Genomic DNA, 19560 nt, shown 5'->3' with positions numbered 1-19560 from the left:
GGACGGTATGACTCACACAATAGTTTGTCTTTGTCAGGCTTGGGTAACACTACAATGAGGGCTTCATTCATGGAGGGGGGAAGTTCGCCCTCCGCCATTGCCCGATTAAAAAAGGAACAGTAGTTTCTGTGCCAAGTCATCAGCATAGGTTTTGTACCATTCAGCAGGCAAACCGTCCAACCCAGGGGTTTTATTGGGGGGGGGGAGGGGGGTTAGAGAGCAAATAGCGTCAGTAATCTCTTCTGGGGAGCGTCAGGGGAGTATCTAATATGGAGATGTGGGAGTCTTCCAATACAGGAAGCCGAAGGGAATCAAGGAACCCCAGTGTTTCCAGCTCGTCTGGAGGGGGAGGAGCTGCATACAGGTTTTCATAGAAGGACTTAAACGTCAGATTTATGGTCAATGGGTCTGAGGTAACAGTGCCATCAGGCAATTTAATCTGTGGTATAGTCCTGTCTATATATTCAGTGCGAGAAAGAAAGGCTAACATTTTACTATTTTTCCCCACTATATTCGTGTAACCTGGCAGACAGGTATAACTGCTGAGTCCGCGTTGCGTCCACCCCCACCAGAACTCCATGAGAGTCTGGGGTGGGGAGCGCAGAGTATTGGGCCCTAGCAGTCACCAGAGAGGACTCCAAGGCCAGAAGAGCAGCCCGGTAGGACCTCCTATGTTTAGCAATGTGAGAGATGTATGAGCCCCGTACATACGCCTTAAAGGCATCCCACGTGGGACCAAAGGAAGCCGATCCGGCATTGTCCCCCCAATATAGGGACATGTCATGCCGGACTGGCTCTTCAAGTCCAGGAGTGGATATCCAAAGGGGACTGAGCCTCCACAACCGAAATGAAGGTCTGTGGCCTAGTATTAGTTCAACACACAGGGCAGAGTGGTCAGAAATCGTCTGAGATATGTAGTATACTGTCTGGAAATATGAGACCAGGTCGGAAGTCCCGAGTACGTAATCCAGCCTGGAAAGAGTATGGTAAGACCTGGACTGACAAGAGTATTCCCTGGTCAAAAGGTTTTGTTGTCGCCATAGGTCAACATAGCCAAAGGAAGTACACCACTGACAAAACAGCTTAGATTCATACTGGATGGGTTTCAGTCTATCCAAGTTAGGTTCAAGTACAGAGTTAAAATCCCCCACAATAAGGGTGGCTAATGTAGGCAGGTCAGAGTATTGTACACAATTCTGTAAAGAGTGCAGCCCTGACGGGGAGCGGGGAAGCATACACTACCACCAAAAGTAACGGGGTGGCGTGTATTTTACATTGAAGAAAAATGTACCGCCCATTAGGGTCCAAAATCAGTATGTCACATGAGAAGGGGAGGCCCTTCCTTATGAGGATGGACACCCCCTTGGCATAATTAGAAAATGTGGAATGATATTCGTGCATAACCCAGTGTTTTTTTAGGGCAAGCACTTTTGACCCCATAAGGTGTCTCTCCTGCAGGCACAGTATATGAGGCTTATGAGTCTTGAGGAATTCAAACAGGGAAGCCCTTTTAAAATTTTGAATTTAGACCTCGGACATTCCAGGAGATACATTTAATCAAAGACACATTAAGTTATTGAAAGTCAACAGATCAAAGGTGTTGTCACGGCTGCAATCCCAGAGGGAGGACAAGGCTGGACAGAAAACAAACACACACTTACATACCACAATCAACCATTCATACAACATTCCTATAATAGCAAAGACACAGTGAGACCTGGCAGTAGCACGTAGTTAACCCCTGCCTTACCCCAAAAACCAGGAGCAGGCTTAGATCCCGAACTGCTAGTACATACTAGAAACAAGGCCAATACAGGCAAATCAGCGAACAAAACTTAAAGAAAGTCAGATATCAACTAAATATGCACACAGTTAGCAGCATAGATCCCAAATTGAGATCTTGTCCTCTTGTGAAAACAGGGAGCTTGAATCACATGCCACAGGTAAAGGCCCACCGGCCGGGGAGAAGGAAAAATAAACATATTTCCAGGAGAGTAACCGGCTCAGGTGTCCAGGGCCCGGTCAGGCATTAGACCCGGCTGATGCAGAGACTCAAACCATGAAAGGGCATTTGCTGGGGTTTGGAAAAATTGCACCTGACCTTGGTGCACAACTCTCAGCGTGGCGGGAAACAGCATAGAATATTGGATGTTCTTCTCCCGCAATTTCAGCTTGATGTGTTGATATTTGGCTCTTGAGGCGCGGACCGCCGGGGAATAATCAGGAAACAGACACGAATGCATTGTTGATCTTTAGGCTCCCTTTTATGCGGGCAGCACGCGGAATAGAGTCCCTGTCACGATAATTGAGGAGACGAATTACCATAGTGCGAGGGGGGTTGCCTGCAGGAAGCGGCCTGCCAGGCACTCTATGTGCACGCTCCAGGACAAAGCAGGGGGATAGGCAGTCTTTACCAAATTCCTGGGTAAACCAGCTTTCCAGGAAGGAGACCGCGTCAGAACCCTCAACCCGCTCAGGAAGGCCCACCAGAGGCAGGTTATTTCTGCGCAGACAGTTCTCCAAATCATCAACCTTGTTCTCCAGGGAGAGGATTTTAGTGCCATGTGTTTGACTGGCTTGAACCGGGTCGACAGCATCTTCCAGATCGCTAACACGGCGTTCAGTCTCAGAGAACCGGTCCCTCATTTTATGCATGTCCTGGCGCATAATTGTTATGTCCAGTTTAAGTTCCTCCACTTTCCCCATAATATCTGAGTGGTTTACCTTGATTAGTTTGAGGACATCCAGCAGGGTGGGTTCCGGACTGTCCTCAAGGCCATCATCGCTGTGGAGAGGTATGACGGATAGCACTGGGGGAGCCGAGGACCCGGGGGAAGGTGGTAGTGAAGGATCAGGTTCCTTATCAAAAAGATACGGGGTGGATGCCAGGGACGAGTGTGGGATGGTGGAGCGGCGGCCATCTTGACCGGAGCGTGTGGCGATACTCATCCTGGCCGGGGGCTGTTTCCTCCGCTTTCCCATCCACCAAAATCCACCAAGAATGTCAGTCTTCCCCAAGCATACAGGAGCGATTTCAGACGATTTTGTGTGGCAGGTGAGCAGGATTACACAGGATTGTGCAGAGGGATCCCAGAGCTGTGAAGAAAGACGTCCGTTCACATGCTGCGTTAGGCCACGCGCCAACATGCGCCCCTTTACAGGCATACTATAGACACCCCCCAGGTACGAAATTTAAAGGAATATTACACTTTTATTGTTTCACTTTAAGCATTATTAAAATCACTGCTCCCGAAAAACATCCGTTTTTAAAACTTTTTTTTGCATTGATCCATGTCCCCTGGGGCAGGACCCAGGTCCCCAAACACTTTTTATGATAATAACTTGCATATAAGCCTTTAAAATTAGCACTTTTGATTATTCATGTTCCATAGACTTTAACGGTGTTCGAACAAATTTTTTGCCTGTTCGCAAGTTCTGGTGCAAACCGAACAGGGGGGTGTTCGGCTCATCCCTACTTAGAACCCCCAAACATTATATATTTTTTAGTAGAGACCCTAGAGAATAAAATGGCGGTTGTTGCAATATTTTATGTCACACTGTATTTGCACAGCGGTCTTTCAAATGCAATTTACTTTAATGAAAAAAAAAAAAAAAACTAGCCAGTAAAGTTAGCCCAATTTTTTTTATAATGTGAAAGATTTTACGTCGCGAGAATCGTGATCTTTTTATTCTAAGCAAAAAAAATCGTGATTCTCATTTTGGCCAGAATCGTGCAGCTCTACTGCACAATGAGCAGAGACGGACCTGTTATCCGCCGGCTCAATGGGGATCAACGGAGCGATCCCAGCTGACCTAGCGGCGTCTGTCAAAACGGATCAGCTCCACGTGAAAGGATCCTTAGCCTTAACCCCTACTGCAATAAACTGGCAGTAAAAGCAAGTTTAAAACTGTGCCCAATGGTGCCACATAGAGGCAGCTCAAGGTGCTTCAGACTGACTGGCCTTACTCACAAACGGCCTTACTCGCAAAAAAATTGCGGTCGGCGATTTTGAAGACAGGGGATCCAAGGCTGCACTGGGGATGGCTGCACTGGGGATGGCTGCACTGGGGATGGCTGCACTGGGGATGGCTGCACTGGGGATGGCTGCACTGGGGATGGCTGCACTGGGGATGGCTGCACTGGGGATGGCTGCACTGGGGATGGCTGCACGGGGAAGGCTGCACTGGGGAAGGCTGCACTGGGGAAGGCTGCACTGGGGAAGGCTGCACTGGGGAAGGCTGCACTGGGGAAGGCTGCACTGGGGAAGGCTGCACTGGGGAAGGCTGCACTGGGGAAGGCTGCACTGGGGAAGGCTGCACTGGGGAAGGCTGCACTGACAAGGCTGCACTGGGGAAGGCTGCACTGACAAGGCTGCACTGACAAGGCTGCACTGACAAGGCTGCACTGACAAGGCTGCACTGACAAGGCTGCACTGACAAGGCTGCACGGGGAAGGCTGCACGGGGAAGGCTGCACTGGGGAAGGCTGCACTGGGGAAGGCTGCACTGGGGAAGGCTGCACTGGGGAAGGCTGCACTGGGGAAGGCTGCACTGACAAGGCTGCAATGATGGGCATTTAAATGTAAGTTTTTTTCCCTTCAACTTCCCTCCTAAAAGTTTTTTTTCCTTAAAATTCCCTCCTAAATTGGGGTGCGTGTTATACGCCGGTGCGTGTTATACGCCGATAAATACGGTATATAACCTTTTTCACTCAGTCTGGATATATGCCCATTTTCTTTGTATCCTGTACGCAGCAATATAACCAGACTAATGGAATTCCTGTGTTCCTCAATGGATGATAAAGAATTATAACTTAAATCGTTTACTAGTAACTCATACGATCAAAGTTTCCATTGGCTTATGGGAGGAATCTTAGTGATAGCAAGCCTGACTAGGCGAGCAAAAGCACACAAAATAGGAGTATTAAATATCCAACAGCGTCCAAAATTCCCTAATGACCATTTACACTAAGAGAGTGCTCTTTATGTAGGAGGCATTTAAAGATCAAAAGCACCTTTCATCCTCTTCAAAGACCTGACATGTAAATCAAGCTGACAGAAATTTTATTTCACTTGAATAGAAAAAGCAGGTCTGTCCTAAAGCATTCACTAAAATCATGTTTCTGGTAACCGTAAACCTCAATTTCCTCCCTCACTATGGAGGACACCAACTGAGATCTACAGTGAACAATATCTGGCAGGTAAAACTGCTAAATGTTAAACGAACCATGTGCCTCAAGAAGAGGAGATGTTGGTTTGCCATTAAATCTGACTTGTAAAATTTGCCAAAAGTGTAGAGGTTTATTTCCACATTGTTGCCCTTCCCAGTACTCCTGGCTGTAGTTCAGCTTTTCTTCTACCTACAGAGTTCACAGTGTGGGTCTGAGTTAGGGACACAGAGAGACTAAGGTCATCCCATTACTGACTGTTTTGTGGTAACAAACATGACCTTTTACAATTTTAAACTATGCACTTACTTGTTCTCAACCTTTGCAGCATATATTTTATTTTTCTCAATTTCAACTTGTTTCTCCTCAGTACTGCTGTAGTGTAAAAGCATTTTTTCCATAACCACTTCCAACTTGTGCAATTCCTGCCATGACTGGAAGACAAAATGGCCAGGGTGGCAAGCCACAGACACAAACACATCCATGTGTTCACTGCTCTTTGGCAGAGGTAAAGGGGGGGGCAGAGCGGAGGAAGGGCTTGTGCTAGTCTGCTCAGTGATGGGCTTCGTTGCGAGGATAGCTTGTTCTTTCCGAGGAATAGCTGTACGAGTGCAAACATCACTTTTGGCTTTTGGTAAGTGGGTGACAATGCTAGGCAAGTTCTTCTGCTGTTTCCACAATTCCACATTTGCAATCTGGTGATTGACACTCAATTCAGGATCAGCAAAGTTCTTTGATGTGAAGAGGTAAACATGCATCATTCTTTTTCCTTCATCTATTTTCACTACCTGTACAGAACAGCACACAATTAAAAACAGTTAATAAAGAACTTAAGGACAGGGTCACAAACTATCAAACAGATTGTAACAACACATGCACCCATAAGTTTGTATTTTGCAATAATTTGTAGCTCTGAGCAAGGCTATGTGTGGTACTAGGTTATGTGCGTGTGCAATATATTTTCAAACAGATAAAATAAGTTCTGAAGGCTGTCCAACTGTAGTTTTTGCCCTTTCATTTCTAGCTCCTAAGTCACATCTTGTGAAGGGGTCAAATATTTATTTCACTCATTAACATTCGTCACATCCCGCCACCTCTAAAAACAATCTAACGGCTGAACAGCCACTATGATTGTTCTACAGTGCAGGGCATCGCCGGCTAAAAATGATATCTGTTTTTTAAAAATGGCTTTGCCAAATACCTTATTTACAGCACCACAGGGCACCCACGGGACCTGTCGGCTCACTCCTGGCTGATCTCAGCGGGGAAAAACGCCCCCACCCCCCGCTGTAGTGCTCAGATCAAGGAGGGAGAAAGCCGGTAGGTCACATGATCACCACGCGGCGCTGTAAATAAGGCATTTGGCTTGAGTCTTTTTTTTTTAAAAAAACACAGCTACTGCACATTAGATCTACATGTAAGGGAAGGAAATTACATAATTTTTCATAGGTGACATAACAAACACTTTAAGGACGATGAACCATACCACATCACCTAGTTTTCAAGGTTTATGAACAGTGCTCTTGAAATACTTATCGCTGCCACTGGCAAAATAACCAAAAGCCGCCAGTGTTTGGACCTCTGCATCTAGGGCTCACTTAAGCCCTCAAAACGGCGATTATTCATCTCTAGTTTCAGTAAGGACTCTGCTAGCTTGAATGATCTTCACAAGCTAACCTAAGGCTTGTGATACAAAATCCAGCCTCACTAGTAGCAACCCATCAGAATTATTTTAAGTTATCTAACTTCAGTAAAAGAAGCCCAGCTGCTCTTTGAAATGGTCAACTGAATAAGCCAATATGTATGTATCAGAGCACCATGCAAGATGTACAGAAGAAGGAGACTGACACTTTTTAGGAAATCTTACCTTGATGCTACAATCTGAACAGTTTAAAACAGTGTTTCTGAGCCACAACACTGCATCGGGTGTCCACATTCCAATATTAAGCGGAAGATCAGAAAGACAGCACCTGGTGGCCTACAGATAAATGATCTTACAGCATTAAAATATAGCAAATACAGCCCACACCAACATCACTTTATCTGGAAAACATAGGGCAGCACAAAGCCACAAATACTTCTAACCAACAGAACTGTAGCCATTACCAAAACCAGTTCCTGGCTAGAAGCTACTGTACCCTAAACTGTTACATTTATAGTGATTGTAAGAAATATAACGTCCTGTTATACTTACCTACTCTGTGCAATGGTCCTTCTCTTTTCTGGTCCCCCACCGCACTCCTGGCTCCTCAGTGTGCCACCACAGTAAGCCGCTTCCCATTGTAGCACACCTGTGGGCTCGATTCCGAGCTGTGCTGCCTGTGTCTGTACACAGACAGCGAGGCTCAACTCTGTCCCCTCTTCACAGACTGACAGCAAAATATTAAAGGTTTTTTACCTTAACACAGAGAAAGCCTTAAAGTGGTTGTAAACCCTTACATATACCCAGTGAAGTGATTCTGCCCACAGGTGATACAGAGATGAAACAAATCCTCCTACATAATTTGTACCCATTTATCTGCAGTTCTCTTCTCTACATCCATTTAAAGTGCTGAATTTATATAGCTTTGTCAAAGAGTTCAGGAAAAAGGGTGCAGGAAGATGAAATTACACTCTGCAGAGCTTAGTGAAGAGAGCTTTGAGAACTGGAGAGAAAAGACACACCCCACTTCACAGCTCACAGGAAGAGTTAAGGCCATCAATCAGTTAGAGGTCCCTCCCCGTCACCATTTCCCTCTCGGTGTAAGGAAACTGTGCGTTTTATTAAAACAAGTACTCACTATAGAGGGATATGCTTTAGCCTTCAGAAACACTTTAATGCTGGCCATACACACTGATTTTTCATTCATCCATTTTATTATTTGAATGCAACACAAAATAGTAAATTAATCAATATGAAGTTTAGGCTGTATTCACTCCTGAGCGTTTAGTTTTCAGGCAGAAAGTCATGCATTTTTACCACGATTTTGCACAGGTCAAAGGGTCACCAATGTAAAGAGCTGAAAAACGCCTGTTATCTGCCCAAAAAGAAGCTCATATTCTTTGACTTTCAGGCATTTTGCTTCAGGTGACAAAACGCTCAGATGTGAACGGGTCATTTGAATGAATGGGATTTTGCTTGTTGGGTGTTTTTCAGGCGTTTCACATTCAGGTGTGAATGCAGCCTAACTGGAAAAATGAACTACAGTGATACATTTCACAAGAGAACAATCACCCCCCCCCAATTAAAAAACAAAACCTGCTTGAACAAGGTCAGACATTTACAGACCAACTGTTCATCTAGAACTCATGTCAGAAATTAGAGGAATAGGAGAATGAAAGTAATGAAAATGACAGATCACTGTTAAAGTGGAACATCACTAATCAATCTGATTGCTTTTAATTCTCATGCTGCTAGCATTAGTAAATAGATCGGAAAGTATATCATATCTTTACTGGTTTTATTTCCGGTATTTAATTTATTTACATTTCTTCCTTTACTTTCTGGTTTATTACCTAGGCAAATTATGTCATACATCCCAGGAGTCTTCAAGATGGGAGAAAGGGTTTGCTCAGCAAAGAACACACTCTTGCATGCATGCTTGAGCTAAGGGCAGATGGAATCCAGGAAGTAAATGCTACATGAATCATCTGCTCTGTCAGGGCAGAGCTCAGCCCTTCCTTCTCTGAGCTGGCCGCTCAGCTGTCAGCTAACTGCCAGCTCCCATCTCTCTTCACAGTTACTCAACTGTTGTTGATAATCCTGCTGGTCAGTCATGCCTACTGGAGCCGTCTACTTTGATTCCTGACTTCTGGCTTGGCTGACTATCCGTTCCTGGTTACTAAATTTTGGCTGTTTTGACTACGTTTGGTCTTTTTTACTTTTATTATTAAACAAGTGTGATTTAACTGTACTTCTGTCTCGGTCTGATTTCATGGTTTCTGACATGCTCTTACGCAAGATGGCCACATCCAGAAATGTTTGTTTTTCAAAGTGATTTCCCAACAAAATAAAGCTTAGAGACATGGCTCAATGAGGGAGTTTGCTTTGACTATTAAAAATGAATGAAAGAGTTTTTGGTGCCCAGATGCAGTGAAGACCCACTTTAAGTTCAGTCAGAACAGCTAAAAAAATGGTATCAATGGAGCAGTATGTGTTTATGGTTGCACTGTCCATAATAAAATTCAAAGCTGTTCAAAACTCTTTTAAGTGCATTATGTAAGATTTTTTTGCACTAACTAGCAAGTATCAAATGTAGGGCTGCAACTAACGATTATTTTCATAATCGATTAGTTGGCCGATTATTGTTTTGATTAATCGATTATTCGGTTAATAACCTTTAAAAAAGTGTGGTGTATAATTTAGTTAATATGTAAAGTTTTAAAAAAAAGGCAATTTATTCTTAAATATCTCTATGCAGTGGTAAAAATAAATAACCAACTATATGGTTAGGGAGCAAAATATCGAATCCACTGTGTATATACTATTAAAGGGTGAATCTGGTAAATATCATCAGACTCAGTAATCAAATTTTTTTTATTAAAAACAAAAACAATGTCTTCCTTCAAAAAAAATGTCATTTTAAGAACGTTTGCTCTTTCATTCAACGAATGTACAAAGATTTTTCGTCTGAATATTCACATCTGAAAATTGATCGGTGTGGCCAGCATAAGGATCAGTACACACCTATGCAGTTTGCTTTTCATCTGTTTCTGCAGTGCTTTTCGCTGTGTGTTTTGATTTTTGTGCACGTGATTTTGCTGCAATTTGCGCTTCCGCATTTTTTTGGCCAATTTGTTGTTGGGCAGATTAAAAAACACATATTGCTGCAAAAACACATTACATGCTTTTCTGCAGCTTCTCTATTGAAGTATATTGAACCAAAAAATCACCGTTTTGCGTGAACGTGTCCCATAGGAAACCGCGTGAATGAACTGTAGTGCGTTTCTGCAAAAAGCACCAAAAAACACATAGATGTGAACCAGGTCTGAGACGTTTAGTAACATAATGGGGCGAAAAAACTAAAATGAGCCCTTTATAGTACAAAAAAAAGCAGATAATCACTACTGTAAGGGGTTAATTTTTTCTAGTGTAGAACTGTGAAAGTAATATTTGCAGTAGTAGCGATTATTTGCTCTTTTTGTACTATAAAGGGCTCATTTTAGGTTTTTTCAACCCCATTATGTTACTGGCCGATTAATCGATTATGAAAATAGTAATCGATTAATTTCATAATCGATTAGTTGTCGATTAATCGATTAGTTGTTTCAGCCCTAATCAAATGGAATGTTTTTTAATTGACTACATTGCTTAAAACAGACAGTTTGAATAGGACTGTGAAAAGAAGAAAAGTTAGAAGGAAGATGAAATGGTACAATAATCTGTTGCAACATTTTAAGTACCTGAGGTGGTATTGAGATTATATCTCGCAGAAATGGAGAGGGAATTTCTTTCAGTTCGGACACTTTCACAGAAGCAATGGTTCCAGAATCTAGAAACTGAACATCTAATGTGCGACTGCTGTGGACACTTGTTATCTGCAAAGGAGTGTGGACACCATAAGCATCATATTCAATCAGTTAAAACCTCATATTTCACTGTGAAAAAAACATTTCTAGCTGTCAATATACAGCTTGGAAATTGACATGCTGAAAAATTCAGTTTAACCACTTATAAAGGACCACCCAACATACATATACATTGTTGGTATTAAGTGGTTAATACAAGCTGCAGTCATGACCTTGGCATCAACATTTTTCAGCCGGCAAATAACTTTCAAGTACAAGTCAATTTCATTTTGCTATGACATAGGAGACTTGTTAGGCCCCTAATGCCGCGTACACACGACCGGACTTTACGGCATACTTGTTTCGGCGTACCGGAGTCCGTCGGACAATTCGATCGTGTGTGGGCTCCAGCGGACTTTTTTTCCCCAAAAGTTCCACGGACCTAGAAATGAAACCTGTTTCAAATCTTTTCGACGGACTCGAGTCCGGTCGAAAAGTCTGCTCGTCTGTATAATAGTCAGACGGAAAAAAAAACGACGCTAGGGCAGCTATTGGCTACGAACTTCCTTGTTTTAGTCCGGTCATACGTCATCATGTACGAATCCGTCGGACTTTGGTTGATCGTGTGTAGGCAAGTCCGTTCATTCGGAAAGTCAGTTGAAAAGTCCACTGGACAAAGTCTGCCGCTCGTGTGTACGCGGCATAAGCCACAGAAAGTTAAAGTGGTTGTAAAAAACCTTTTAATAGTAGCTCCCCCGTAAATATTTAACAGAGCTCGATCTCAAGCCAGTGCTGTGCACATCTGTAGCAGCTCTTCTCCCCTCTCCGCCAGCTCTTGGACTTGGCTGAGAGCAGTAGGAGCAATTGGCTACAGCTGTCAGCAGAGCTGTCATGAGCAGAGAATGGGAGGTGGGGCCAAGCCAGGCTGTGTGTCTGTGTAAATCAACCCGCCTCAGGATCAAGAACACGAGTGCCCCCATAGGAAGTGTCTTCCTATGGGGGCACGTGTGGGGGGGTGGGGGCGGGGTTGGGAGAGGATCCAGGACAGAATAGGTGGATCGGGCCTGCTCTGTGTAAAACCATTGCAGCAGTAAAGTATGACATTTTTTTTTTTTTTTTACATCAATAAAACACATTTAAAGCTTTACAATCACTTTAAATTAAAAAGAAACATAATAAATATGTGATTAAAAAAATAAATACATTTCCCTAACCCCCGCATACAGGAACACAAAACACAAGTCGGGTGCACCTACGCGTAAAAGCAACAATTGTGCCACATATTACATATCATTGTGAATGTTGGAGTGACAGCAATAATTCTTGGGCCATTATTCACTGTTAACTGTACATTAATGAGTGATAAAGGCCTTTAAAAGTGCTGCCCTGGGGCAATTTTATAATTGAATCAATAATATTGATTCAATCCCAAATTGGTAAAAAGGGATGGTAAAGTGGTTCTGTACATATTTTCATTATCATTGTGTTTAGATTAACAACCTCAATACTGGGCACTTTCACCCCCTTCCTTTCCAGACCAATCTTGAGCTTTCTGAGCTTTCACATTTTGAATGACAATTACTTAGTCATGCTACACTGTACCCAAATTAATTTTTTTATCATTTTGTTCACACAAATAGAGCTTTCTTTTGGTGGTATTTACTCACCACTGGGTTTTTTATTTTTTGTGATATAAAGAGAAAAAAGGGCAAACATTTTGAAAAAACCCAATAATTTTCTACTTTCTGTTTTAAAAGAAATCCCAGCTATGCTACGTATTACTGAAAATCAATCAATCCTGATGTACTTATGGCCTATCTCATTTCTTGAGGCCCTAAAATGTCAGGACAGTACAAATACGCCCCAAATGGCCCCTTTTTGTGAAGATGACAGTCCAAGGTATTTAGTAAGAGGCATAGTGAGTTTGACGTTGCAATTTGTTTGCCCACAACTGTTTGGAAAAAAGTAGTTTTTTTTTTTTTTTTTACAAAATTGCCATTAACAAGTTTTTTCTCACACATGGCATAGGTAAACTTGCAATTACACCCCAAAATATATTCTGCTACTCCTCCTGAGTATGGTGATATCCCATGTGTGAGACTTTTCCACAGCCTGGCCACGTACAGAGAGCTTCCTGACATCACATTTTTAAAGGCCCTGGAGCACTAGGACAGTGGAATAACCTACAAAATAACCATTTTTGAAAGCAAAACACCCCAATGTATATTCTATAAGGCATAATGAGTCTTTTGAACATGTCATTTTTTTTCCCACAAGTTTATGGAAAATGTGGAAACAAAATGTTGTCAAATTATAAAGATATTTTTAACACATGGCATGTACATAGCAACAATTACACCCCAAAATACATTCTGATACTCCTGAGTATGGCGATACATGTGTGTGACTTTTCCACAGCCTGCCCAAATACATAGGCCCAACATGCAAGTAGCACCTTCAGGCTTCTAACACATAGCATGTACATACCAAGAATAACACCCCAAGGATTACCTGTGGTTTGAGCAGGCAGGGATACTGTCCTAGCACAGGCAAAGCATTGGTCCAGACAGCCAAAGGAATTGTCCAGGAAGCAAGCAGAGATATGCCAAAGTATTGGTCCTGGCAGCAGGCAAAAACATGGTCCATAAGCGGGCAGTTCAGGCGGCAGGCAGCGGCATGGCAAGTTCAGGTGGTAGCACTATAAGGCTTAGGGCCTCGGTCAGGTAAGACCTGAGGACAGGGGTAGAAGCTTCTTCCCACCCAAATCTCTTCAAAGCCTCCAAGTCTCCAGACCCTAATCCGAAAAAACAAAAACCCAGAGAAAAATTTTCTCCACTTTGATAATCTATTATGGAGCCCCTCAAATACGTGAGACCCCTGTGCTGTCTTGAATCCCACTAATACAGTGGCAGGGCAAACAATCAGTTCAGGAGGCAGGCAAAAAGCATGGTCATTTAACAGGCCGAGGACAATTCACCTGGTTGTCAGAGGCACTCTCGTTAAACAGTCTAGGTCATACACAGAAATAGCAGTACAGTACACATTTTGGCTTTTGGAAGAGACCTTGTCTTGTCTGAAGTTCCACCAAGGTGTCATGTATTGTGTAAAGGATGTAGACGTCTCTTTATCTCTCCACTTTAGGGCTAGTACCTCTTCATTCTGCATACTGGTTTCTCTCCTCACCTCCCCGTTTCAATTTTGTAGTGACCAAATTCTGGGGGAAGCCCTTGCAGTTGGTCCGTGCAGTCCCACAGGCCAGTTTTCTTTAGGTAAAGATGGCAGAAAGTGGGAGACTTGTGTAGAAATTGTCTACATATAAGTGGTAACCCTTCCCAAACAGCGGTTCTATCAGTTGCTAGACAATTTTGCCACTTGTCCCCATATAGGTAGGGCATCCAGGGGGGGTTTAGCTGGCTGTCCTTTCCCTCAAATTTTGAAATCACAAATATAACCCATTGCCCTGTTGCATGCCTTATAAAATTTAACCCCAAATTTTGCCCATTTACAAGGGAGGTAGTGCTTGATGCCAAATCTTCCAGTAAAGTTGACCAGGGATTCATCCACACAAATATTTCTATTGGGGGTAAACATTTGCTTGAAGCTAAAGCAAAAAAATATGGATTAGGGGCTGAATTTTTAATAATTTGTCATAATCGGGATGATTTTGGAGGGAGGCACTGGGCATTATTATTGAATTGTAAAAATCTCATAATTTCCCAATGGGGTCTGGGCATCAAAGGTGAGTAGACTAGCAGATGATGGATAGGTTGGGTAAACCAGTACGCATGGAGTTTCCACGGTGAGAAGTTTCCAAACAAAAGGGTGAGCATAGGAAGAATCTGGAATGTTGGCAATATGTTGGCTCCGCAATGTAATTCAGCAAATCATCGGTGAAAAATAAATGGAAATAATAAATTGGGTTTACATTGTCTTTGTTTCCCTGCAAAGGTAAAGCATAATGGGCTACTATGCATTTGATAGTAGCCAATTATGTGTCGCTTACCTGACACAGGAGCCTGCGATGTCACCGCTGTCCCCTCTGGTACGGCGCGTCCATCTTCTTCCGGGTATCGTGGCTCCGGTGCTGTGATTGGCCGGAGCCGCCATGACGTCACTCCCGCGCATGTTAGCAGCGGCGTGCTCAGTGCGCCTGCGCGCCACTGTTTACGGCGCATGCGCCGTAGACAGCAGTGCCTTTCTTTTTGCAAATATCTCCTAAACCATGTAGGTTTAGGAGATATTTCTTGGACCTATAGGTAAGCCTTAATCTAGGCTTACCTGTAGGTCAAAGTGGTCTGTAAGGGTTTACAACCACTTTAAGAATAGGGAAAATTGCAGGCAAAATGTGTCTAAAAAGTTTGGTGAATGGTATCAGAAAACAAATAAATTACCTAGGCCTTCAAAATAATCACCATCCTTCACTTTTGGCAATGTTCATAAAGGTTCTGGAAACTGTCAGAAAAAGCCTCTTTAGGAATGTATCACAGAACCGCTAACTTGGATTGCAGCCACGTCCACAAAACGTGCGCCTTTCATGACTCTTTTGGCGGGGAAACAGAAAAGTCCATACGCACCAGATCAGGGGAGCACAGTGGATGATTCCATTGATTGATTGCCACTTGGATTCAGGATTGAACTGTTAGCACCAGGTCTCATCCCCTGTAACAGTGGCTCTCAGAAAGGATGGATCCTGGTCACACATGGTAATGAAATCTACAGAGGTTTCCATCTGGTTTGCTTTCTGTTCGTCTGTCAGCTTGTGCGGCACAAACTGGGTACAGGTCCGCTTACCCAAATCTTCGTGGACGATGTGTCCTAGCTAATGCCCAATTCCTCTGCCATCAATCGAGAGTCAGTCTCCGATTTCCTGTCGCATTTGCTCGATCATGTCTGGGGTTCTGCTTGTCGAGGGCTAACACAAACGTGGCTTATCCTCAGTCGTTTCCTTCCCATCACAAAAGTGTTTGAACCAGTCGTAAACACATTTTCTGCTCACAGCTTCCTTCCCGTACACTTGCACAAACATTTCATTCACCTCCGTCGCCGGTTTCACCAATTTGTAGCAAAACTTGATGTTCACTTGTTGAACCTACCTCTCACACTGACTATGTTCAACTGCCTGCAGCAGGTTTACCCTGGTCACGTGAACAGCACGCTAGGTGGTGCTTCTCAATGTGTCTCTTGATAGCCATGTGCATGCGCACGCACCTGGCACATCTTGCCGTTGAGATATCAGACCATTCACCAAACTTTAGACACACCTCGTATACTTCTGTTTGTTTTTGCCTTGCCTATTGACTATCTTACAAGGCCAGTCCCTGACACTTCTCTATTTATTGTGGGTGGTTTTTATCTTATTTTCAGGGCAAAGATTGTCACAATGTGGCCAAGAACTTGATCATGTTCACACAAAAAAAAGTGAAGATTCATTCAATTATTCAATCGTTTGCGGATGACATAAATGAGAGTTTGCTTTCACATGATTGGATCATTTGTTTTCTTAATTGTACAGGTGACCATGGGTTATATGATGGCACCTTCAGGACCAAAGTTGTTAGGACAGCTCATATAACCTATTCCGTTCCAACAATCCTTTTTTCAGTTAGTGTCCTTATGTGATGGACCGCCTCACTTCCGAGAGCATTTTCTGGCTTTTAATTCTAAAATTTCTGGAAGATTGAAGACTACACTTGGTTCCTCACATAGAGAAATGCTTTCTCCTCCTCCCTGCATCAATGTCACAGGCGGTAATATGATTTACAGCCCCCAAATCTGGTATCCCTCAACAGCACCTCAGGTAATCTTGTTGGGACCTCACCATATAGAAGAAGTGGGGCCAGCTTGTGTGCAGTAATATTGCCCTTGACACTCTGCATTTGGCACTCATACTGGATACAGAAGTGTAATGTCTGAAGTTTAACTGCACAGTGCTCTACAGCTCCAGGGTAGTGGTGTTCTGAATCCCAGTTGTTCGTCCCTGAGGACCCTCTCCATGAAGGAGCCAATATCTTGGTGTGGTGAATTTGGGGCTCTGCCCTTCCCCTGTGGGTTTCACTCCTCACACCCCAGCCTGGTTGTAGTTCCTGGACACCAGATCCCTGCCTCGGGCACAGGGGTTGGGCGATGAGCATACCTAGGCCAGGAAGTGTGTCACATGGGGTCCTGTGACATTTTCAAATAGGTTTGTTAAATGGCTTGTCTCAGATATGAGCATAACGTGAGCCACTTTCCACATGCTAAGGAAATTTTTAGAGGACCCCCTCCCTCCCTCTTACTCCAGGCAATATCTTGAGCACATTGCTCAGCTACAGACAAGTACAATACAGCTCCAGCTGTTATCCTTACACACAAGACAGCTGCATCCCTTCTGATCCCTGCTCTGCAGTAACAGTCTCTGCACTACCCTGTTTCCCCGAAAATAAGACCTAGCGTGATTGTCGGTGATGGCTGCAATATAAGCCCTACCCCCCAAATAAGCCCTAGTTAAAGTCCTTGTAGGTCTTATTCTCAGGGTAGGGCTCATTTTCGGGGAAACAGGGTAGGGCTTATATTGCAGCCATTACCGACAATCACACTAGGTCTTATTTTTGGGGAAACAGGGTAATTAAAGTTGTAGTTCCCCTCGGGAGATCCCCTCACATTATGGTGGACGTCAAAAGGGAAATGGGAGGGGGATACACTGTGCACAGGGCCATAATGAGGTTATTTAGAGTTCCTCTCAAAACACTGCACCTGAGTCTTTGAATTTGTTCCAGTTCTAACAGAATTGAAGGCTTTTATTCAAGCCCTGAATCCCTGCTGTGTTGGACCAACCAACTTCAGGGGCAACTGAGGGTTCAATCAGATTAAGCCATGATTGTGAGGTTTGTTGCCCTTCGAGAAGTAGACCCAATTCTGGCTTGGGCTGAAAGGCATATTACAGCCTTTCCTGCAAGCCACATTCCTGGCTTTGACGGGTGGCAGGTGGTCTTTTCAGCTGTCAGCACGCGGCATGGGGGGGGAGGGGGTTCACTTCACCCCGAGGTGTTTCGGTACCTCTGGGGGACACTGGATGTAGGTCTATTGGCTTCCCACTTCAAAAACAAACTGGTATGTGCCCAGGATCAGGAATTTAAGGGACTTTGCCGTGTGTACGCACTGGTGACACAGTGGGATCAGTTCTGGCTGACGTATGCCACCAAAATTAACCAAGAAATAATTGGTACGCAAACATTCTCCAGCTCCTAGGTAGCAAATTAAACCTTTTGTTATGTTTTATCATGCTTGGAAGGCTTACTTTGCATTATGTGATGCACAGACAATTTATCCTAAAAGATAGTCTGTAGGACGTGTTTTATCCTTTCTCCAATCTGGGCCGGAGCAGTATTTGGCCTTGCCACACTGAAGGGGCAAGTCTTTGCATTGGCCATGCTCTTTTGCTGGCCTGTTCAGGGGGTGGCTTACATCGCTTTCCCTGTTCATACACCTGGCTTGCCTTGGGATCTCAATTTGGTCATTTCAGCTCTACAGGAGCCTCCCTTTGAGCCCATTTGGCATATTCTAGCTTACTTTACTCGTAAGGTGGCTATTCTCATGGCCATCACGTCAGTAGAACTGTCAGCCTTAATTTGTAAAGAACCCTTCCTTGTTTTTCATAAAGACCAGATGATTTTGAGGTCTTGGGTTTATTCTCCCTAAGTGGGTTTCCTCCTTCAACTTAATTAGTACATTCTTTTTCCTCAGTGCAATATTTATTTCTTTTTAATCTCTTTTACTGCTTTCATCAGAACCTTTTACTGTATTTCCTGCAGGCAGCCACAAGGGCTGTCCCGGATCTCATTCCACCATTTCTAAATAGATTAGGTTATCATTTAGGGCTTAAAAGTGGATGTAAACCCTTGCATATACCCAGTGAACAGATGATACACAAAAATAAAACAAATCTCCCTACATAAGTTTTTACTTGTATATAGAAATCTTGTTTCCTCTTCCAGCAGTGGGTGTTGAGTCTGGGCTTACACTTTGTGTGAGCTGTTTGGAGGAAAGGACCCCCCCCCCCCCCCCCCCCTTAAATATTTTGTTTCCCAACCATATAGTTCTATTTACCACTGCATATACATGTTCAAGAATAATTTTGTCTTTTTTTTTTTTAAACTTTTACATTTTGTTTGCTCTTCTGAGTGGACGTTCCTGAATGTCCCCCAGAAGGAGCGGGATCTCACGGCCGTTATGCTGATCGGCAGGAGGGCTCTGTGATTGGCCCTCCTGATCATGTGATGACTGTGTCCAATCACAACCATCATGTAATGTAAATAGAGAGGCATTGTGAGGCGACTTGTCTCTGCTTCTCCTCACACAGTTTGTCAGTAAGAAGGAGAGACAATCCGTTGCAGCCAGGGAGTTTGAGACCTTTTTTTTTAACAGCTTTTTACGCACTGATCACCCAGTTAGTGTCCCCAGTGTCCCCACACAGTGAAAAACACCTGTCACACAACTGTTCTAGTAAAATTATCTGTCCCAGTGATCTGTGGCTAAAAAAAATGATTCAGCAACGAGGAGGTTTTCCATATACTCTGGAGTATGTCGGACGAGGGGAACTCTGTCAGACTCAGCGAGTATGAGCCAGTAGAAATCAGTGGCTCTGAAAGTGAAACTGAGAAGTACAGAATCCTAACAAAGAGGCTCAGGAGATTTGAGGAGGCTGAGGCATGCATCAGCAGCGCAATAAATCCTGAGGCATCCACCAGCAGTTCTGCAAGTCCTTGTGCAGTGGCAAGCATAAGCAGGGTGACATGCCCAGATGCTGGTAACGGAGCATCCCATCCACAATGAGGCAGGGCCCATACTAGCCTTCCAGATGTTCTATTGTATCCTACATGGCTGCCCACTACTTCGGCAAAACCTGTAATTCCCCCTTTTACAGTGCAG

The 19560-nt window shown here is 43.8% G+C and overlaps 1 protein-coding gene across 4 annotated transcripts in view; it reads right to left on the bottom strand.

The window, feature by feature from the left end:
- TDRD7 (tudor domain containing 7) overlaps positions 1–19560 on the bottom strand; it is a 161020-nt gene that overhangs the window by 33393 nt on the left and 108067 nt on the right. For all 4 annotated transcript variants that reach the window (XM_073591238.1, XM_073591239.1, XM_073591236.1 and 1 more), the window contains exons 13-15: positions 10549–10683; positions 7034–7144; positions 5476–5954 (exon numbers count right to left, since the gene is read on the bottom strand). In XM_073591238.1, the coding sequence (XP_073447339.1) occupies positions 5476–5954; positions 7034–7144; positions 10549–10683 (725 nt within the window). The remainder of the gene's footprint in view (positions 1–5475; positions 5955–7033; positions 7145–10548; positions 10684–19560) is intronic.

Source organism: Aquarana catesbeiana, linkage group LG01 (assembly GCF_042186555.1).
Source record: "Aquarana catesbeiana isolate 2022-GZ linkage group LG01, ASM4218655v1, whole genome shotgun sequence".
Lineage (NCBI taxonomy): Eukaryota > Metazoa > Chordata > Amphibia > Anura > Ranidae > Aquarana > Aquarana catesbeiana.
Note: the sequence above shows the minus strand (reverse complement) of the source record. Positions and strands in the feature narration are given on the sequence as shown.